Source organism: Gymnoscopelus braueri, assembly GCF_963280865.1.
Source record: "Gymnoscopelus braueri genome assembly, chromosome: 8".
In the NCBI taxonomy this organism is placed as follows: domain Eukaryota; kingdom Metazoa; phylum Chordata; class Actinopteri; order Myctophiformes; family Myctophidae; genus Gymnoscopelus; species Gymnoscopelus braueri.
In genome coordinates, this window is record NC_137609.1 from 53,809,454 (window position 1) to 53,817,006 (window position 7,553).

Here is a 7,553-nt window from a genome sequence, read left to right on the forward strand (position 1 = left end):
CAGCTTCTCATCTGACATCTAACGTTCTGAAATGTACAGTCACAGTGCTGCTGATATTGATCATAATAATCAGTGGCCTCTATCATCTCTGGAGGGTAATTAAACATTTTTAATTAATGCAGGACTGTATGAAGTAGTTACACTGTTTGTATTTAAGAGAGACACATCTCATTTAGTAAATTCAAGTTGGGTTCTGCTGTGTTTCTCCAGGTCATCAGAGGGCGTCGTGCAGGAGCACAGATCACTGAGGTGGTTTATTATAATGTAGGACAGGAGAACGTTGAGATAGTTTATTATAACGTTGCTGGTTCTGATGCTGAAGCTGCTGCACCCAGTGAAGAGACAGACTACCACCAGTATGAGGAGGTGGGTGTACAAGGAGGTGCTGAAGCGGCTGGACCCAGTGAAGAGACAGAATACCACCAGTATGAAGATATAGACCTCCAAAGAGGTGCTGAAGTGGCTGGAAGAGGCAGGAGACCACCTGTGTATGAGGTAGATCTCTAAAGGCCAATTTATGCTCGGAGTGACAAGTGTCGAACAACGCGTCACACTATACGTGTCTCTAAACATTCTGAGTCATGCAATCATACTGACTCGCCGACACGACAGCTTTGCCACAAAAGGTAAACAAGGAAGTGAATGTGGTCTCGTGCATCTTCCCAACCAATCAGAGTACGCAATGTTTCATTAAGCAACTGCAACTGTTACTTGTTTCAGGTACAGCCAACATCATAGAAGGAGTTCTCTCTCTGCGACACATTCTTTGTCGTTTTGACATGTCGTAGCACGACGAGTCGGTCGACACTTGACGCTCAAAGCATGAATTGGCCTTAATGAGTTCATGTCACATCCATCACATAATGTAACTGTCCATCACCTCAGTCAAGGTTTGGACATTTACACTGAACACACAGTACAATGTACTGGAAAGATCAAGTGTTGTTTGGAAGAGGCTGAAGAACATTTTTCAATGAAAACATAGCTGCGGACACAAGTCAGACGACAATGACACCTACAGAGAACAAGAGACCAGCAGGTCATCACTGCTCTGTGTTTGAAGATCAGATTGGACCTTGTCTGGGTCCACCCTCATTCATTAGAACTATCTGTAATGCAGTTATCAATAGATCAATGGTTCTCAACCTTTTTCTGGATCAGGGCCCACTTGAAAATATTGAATTTGTCTGCGGCCCACCCATCTGACCACTTAACATGGCGGCCGAATGGCCGGCCGTGTGTGTCTTCTGAGCATGTTTGTTTATAAGGATCCATCAATCGATTGTGTTCTGGCATGGATCAATGGAACTAACTTAGTTAGAACTTTAAGTACCTATTTATGTGTATCACAATAAAAACACATTTTCCAGGCCAACTTGCAATATCCTTACGGCCCACCAGTGGGCCCCGACCCACAGGTTGGGAGTCGCTGCAATAAATGGATCTATTGATCCTACGGTGTCTCACCCTCATTATGTTTCATCAAGTAATTATAACTTTAAGTAAATAGTTATCAGTAAATATAGCTATTGGTCCTACTGTACACAACACATACCTATGCAGCTCATGTGTTTGTGTCATTGTTAATGTGTCACTCAGGTCATAGATTGTCACACAGACAATCTCTCTATCTCAGAGTCTGAGATAGAGAAGTGTTGATCTCTGGTATAGATCTGGTTGTGTTGTAACAGTTGTTTATATGTTTATATAATATGTATTTTGTTAATATATGATACATAGATATTTTCACTATACACTTCTTATTTTTCAATGTTTATGGATTTATAGGCAGTTTGAGCACTGCACTGGATCTGTTAATACCATTAAGGTAACATTATCAATTTATTGTCAATATACAGTCATAACTATCATTAGTTTTGCTTGGTTCCTATTTTATAAACAAGCTTGTTATGAGCAGTTAAACGTATTGTATATAGTTATAGTATAGATTTTGTATTATTATGTTTTGGATGATTTATGATCTCTTAGTATATAATACTTATTTCCATGTTGTTGTATGTACTATGTCAGTGATTTTTCCATTCGGTTCCACGTGTGCACTCTCTGAGTTGCAGGCCCCAAAAGGGTCGATTTGGACCGCCGGGGGTCCCCGGACCCGACGTTGAGAAACAGTGTATTAATACTATACTGTAACTTAATTCATGTTGACTGTTGTTGGTTTGATGTTGAACTGAAAGTTGGTATTGGTCCATTATGGATGAGCCTAGGATACATCCAACCATTCAGACCATTATGAGCCTATAGGATCCATCCAACCATTCAGACCATTATGGATGAGCCAATAGGATCCATCCAAACATTCAGACCATTATGGATGAGCCTATAGGATCCATCCTACCATTCAAAGACCATTGTGTGTTTTCAAAGACATGGACCTGAATGCTTCTTAATGTATGTACATTTGACTATATATTTGTCTGACAGCAGTGTTCAACACTTAGATTCATACAGTAATGTTATGTTTGATCTTTAGACTTTGTTACCTTATGCAGAAAATAACTCAATAAAGATGAAATTGTTTGAGGAAAATTAAGTGTTCCATCTCCTAAATGTGTTTGTGTGTAGTACGGGAAGTTGTCATTGGTTACCATGAACACAAACAAATCCAACAGGTTGCCACGGTTTCATAACAACAGCAAGAGACTGACAGAACATTTCCAACAATCATGTGATGAAAGCTGATCACTGACCAATGAATGTCTCAATCTACTCTGCTGGATTATATTGGATAAACATACGGTGTTGAGGGCATCTGATAGCTAGCCTTGGACACATTTGATCTTTATCAGTCTATATTTGAGTGTATTTCACTCCTGGAGACTTCACCATAGCTGTAGGTTTAAACAGACATTTTAACATAATGATCATGGTCCAAAGTGACTATGTTGCTATGTTTTGTGCTCAAGTTACTTTGGCACATCTTGGGGACCAAGAGCCCTTTCTATAATATAGTCAGCAGAATGTGGGTTTAAATGGTGGTACTGTACATATCCTTTTAAGATAGTTCTTCCCAAACTTTGTACATAACAAGGATATACAAGATTTGTATTTATAAAATGTTTCACAGATATTCAAATGTTTTAATATCGTTTTCAAGGCTTTTTGAAAATAGCAGCATATACAATAATATACAAGCTCACAACGCGTCACATCGCAACACGTTGTGAGCTTGTAGATCAACTATTTTCAAATAGCCAATGCATGTAGAGTTAAAGTGGTTAAACTGAATTTGAAGCTACATCAGCTAATTTAGCTGGGGACCCCCTGGAACCCCCTTCAAGGACCCCTTGGGGTCCCCGGACCCCACTTTGAGAACCACTGTTTTAAAACATCTGAGATCTGTTTTGATCACTGAACATTTTTGTCAGCTTTGAATCTAGTCCATTTACATGTTGTAAATTTTGCTACCACTTTCATAAGTTAAACAGAAACACTTTATTCCTCCAAGTAGGCCTACAATCAAATGAAGGGAATGGGAGTACAAACACTATACTAGAAAAGTGCGCTCCTCGGAGTGCAGTTCTCCGCCAGGCAGGGTTCCCTACCCAAGACCCACACATTTTGGAAGTCAGTCATAGTCAAATGGAATGGAATGTGAACAATCTGACTGATGCATGTACATCTTGATGACATGACTCCATAGATAATGTGTACCAATTTGCATGAGTTTTGGATTAAATATGTAGGCGTAGTAGCAAAAGTTTTATTGGTCAGGATCTAGAACGAGCCAATTAAACCTTGTTGATTTGTCAGCAAAGGTCCAAGGTCCCTGAAACCAATTGAGCCTTTGCTAAGCTCCGCCCCACACCATTACAGCGTGTTCGTCTGGCTCTCTCTAAACTTTTTTACAATTCATCTGAAAAGTAATAACATACAATTAAAGCTGCAAGCAGCGATGACCGGGCCCTCGCACCTCTGTCCACGTTAGGGGCGGAGCTCAGTAACTCTAGGGAAAGATAAGGATTTTCAACCGAGTCCAGACAAGCAGGCCAAATGGTATGATATAAAATATCGACCAATCAGGACGGGGTAGAGCTAAGTAACACCAATGGACAAGGACTTAAACTGAGTTCAATGAAGCCACAAGTTTCTATGAAAAGCAAGTGAAATGTTAGGGCAAAAAATAGGAACTACAAAATATTGACCAATCAGAAAAGGGGGAGGAGCTATGTAGAACCAATGCAGGACAATGATTCTGAATCAAGTCCAATGAGGTCACCCACCCAAGTCTGTGTGGCAATCAAAGTTACATGACAAACTTGACCTTGTAGATCGGCTAGTTTTACTTCCCGTTTCTGTGATGCTGTTTTCCGAAAACTCGCGTTTTTGATAACTTTTCAACATGGTATTGTATGTACGCTGATCGAGTTTGATGTGGATCTGACAATCCTCCTAGGAGGAGATTGTTAAAGTACAACCTTGGCATAAGATAAAATGCACTTAAATGCACAATAAATTATGTTTCGTTTAGGTCATGGCTCCAAGAAACTTTTTTGTAAGTCTGGACCTAATACATGTGTGTGCCAATTGTTTTGTGGGGGGTATTGTGGGGCTTCAACTTTTGTAGGGGGCGCCATTGAGCTAAAAGGCCACGCCACTTTATGAGACGGATAACATACACAATTTTCCGCCACTTGAGTGTGTAAAGTTGCGCATCTTTTTGAGTTTGTTTAAGCTTAAAAACGCAATTTATTTGTGCAAAGAATAATTCCTTGCATTTCAATAATTCATGCAAATTCTTGCACATCATATCTGTAGTCATGAGATCTGTCAGATCATATTCCATTTCAAATGGATACGATTACATTACATTACATTACATTACAGTCATTTAGCAGACGCTTTTATCCAAAGCGACTTACAATAAGTGTATTCAACATAGGTAGGGAACGAAAACTACTAATCACCAGAAGTCTGCAGAATTTTCTGCAAAAACAAGCAACCAAGAGTATACCTAGCGCTAAGGTAAAAGTGCAATATATCAGCTACCTATTTCCTTAAACAGATGAGACAAAATAGCTAAGTCAAATGAGCATGAGCTAAAACAATTAAGTGTATCGACTAAACAAGATCCAATAAACAATACAACAATAGAAAACAAGCGTTCGTACAACTAGTTAACAACAAGTAGGTCAGGCAGAGAGGAAGGGTAGTGTTTCCTGAAGAGGTGGGTTTTCAAAAGGCAGACCTACACACACACACACACACACACCAAAAATGACTTTTCACATGGACATGTTGACACATAGAAATATGTTGCTTTGTAATTTGTTGTTGCTCTTTGTTGCCATTATTCTGCTATCAAATATGTTGTTTTGCAATTTGTTGTTGCTCTTTCTGTTATCAGCATTGCTAAACCTCCCTCACTGTTAAGGTTGTAAGTTCCTTTACCTTAGTTGAAAAGTATTCAGCAAGATATTATTGCCACATGTTCAGTCATACTTTGTTCAACCAGTTCCATAAGAAAAGGGGAGATGTAATGATATGCTTAGCCTTCCAGGCCACTAGGTGGCACAGTGGCATGTCAGAATACCATGGTCTGTATTTATGTGCTTAGTATTCCAGGCCACTAGGTGGCACTGTGGCATGTCAGAATACCATGCTTTGTATTAATGTGGGAGAACGCAGAATCATTCATGGCTGAGCAGTCAATGTGGTCAGACTTCAACTCATATATATATATATATATATATATACACACACACACAGACCTGTTATCCTATCGGGGCAAACTATTGCAAAATAGAAGTGGATTTTACCGTGTCTGAAGTGTTTCCTGGTGACATGTGAATGAAACAATGGGAGAAAGTTGCACATAGCAGTTGGGCCGGTGAGTTGAACATAATAACACACATGTTTGTTTTATGAGGCTTACAGAAAATGAGATGGGGGTTTGACAGTTGTTGTAATGTTGAGAAGTATGAGAGTAGTACTTGGATTTAAATAAGAATATTGTTAAATAAGTTGTTTGGAAGTGTGGAATAATGAAAAGGCTGTTATGTTGGAAAAAATGCAGCAGTGTGTGTTTTGTAAAGGGTTAAAAAAAGTACCTTGGCTTATCGGGAGAATAATTAACTTTTGAAGGTATTGAGAAAACATACTGCTAGAATTAACTAAAAATATTAGAAGGTGGCGCTAATGCTGTAATTGTTTTTATATGCATTTTTGTGGCAAAAGGCTGTCGTGTTGGAAAAATTGCAGAAGTTGTTGTTTTGTAAAGGGTTAAAAAGTACCTTGGCTTATCTGGAGAAAGCTGAACTTTTTAAGGTATTGAGAGAACATACTACTAGAATTAACTAAAAATATTAGAAGGTGGCACTAATGCTGTAATTGTTTTTATATGATTTCTTGTGGCAAAAGGCTGTCGTGTTGGAAAGAATTGCAGAGGTTGTTGTTTTGTAAAGGGGTAAAAAGTACTTTGGCTTATCGGGACAATGCTGAACTTTTGAAGGTATTGAGAGAACATACTGCTTGAATTAACTACAAATATTAGAAGGTGGCGCTAATGTTGTAATTGCTTTTATAAGAAATTTTGTGGCAAAAGACTGTCGTGTTGGAAAAATTGCAGAAGTTGTTGTTTTGTATAGGGTTAAAAAGTACTTTGGCTTATCTGGAGAAAGCTGAACTTTTTAAGGTATTGAGAGAACATACTGCTAGAATTAACTAAAAATATTAGAACGTGGCGCAAATGTTGTAATTGTATTTAGAAGTTGTTTGTGACACCGGGCTGTCCCGAAGCAAATACACACACACACACACACACACACACACACACACACACACACACACACACACACACACACACACACACACACACACACACACACACACACACACACACACACACACACACACACACATACTACACACCTGATCACTGACATACCAACATAGATAAAGTCACATAGACTCACACACACACACACACACACACACACACACACACACACACACACACACACACACACACACACACACACACACAGACGTATTTATTCACGCACACACACACACACACACACACACACACACACACACACATAGCATAGCATAATCACACGCGCCACACACAAACACGTACATACACACACACACACACACACACACACACACACACACACACACACACACACACACACACACATTGTATCCAAATGTCACGCAAATCGGTAGACATGATCTCTATAGTCATGTGATCAAGATGAATCTGTTAGATTTTTCATATTCCATCTTGATCGGCTAAGATTGACATCTAAAGTTTGCAGGAGTGGCCCGTTTTGAACAAAATTTTGCAAATCATGAACGCAGCGTCCGATTGCAGTGAAACTTTGAGGAACAAATGCCACCCTTTGGACATTGCCCTATTATAGTGCCACCAGGAGTCAGATTTTTGCAAAATTATTTTTTAAAATATTACTCCTACTAATGTTGTCCAAAAATTGCACACATCAGTACACATGATCTCTTTAGTTTAGTCAGTGATCAAGACGGATCCGTCCGATCTGTCAGATTTTTCACATTCCAGTCTGATT

General features: G+C 39.2%; 1 protein-coding gene across 1 annotated transcript in view; it reads left to right on the forward strand.

Annotated features, from left to right (window-relative positions):
• LOC308090934 (uncharacterized protein) overlaps positions 1 to 2,508 on the forward strand; it is a 187,030-nt gene extending 184,522 nt beyond the window's left edge. Inside the window, exons 18-19 of the mRNA XM_080436207.1 lie at positions 4 to 95; positions 211 to 2,508. Of these exons, the coding sequence (XP_080292333.1) occupies positions 4 to 95; positions 211 to 507 (389 nt within the window). The 3' untranslated portion in view covers positions 508 to 2,508. The remainder of the gene's footprint in view (positions 1 to 3; positions 96 to 210) is intronic.
• The last annotated feature ends 5,045 nt before the right edge of the window (positions 2,509 to 7,553 follow it).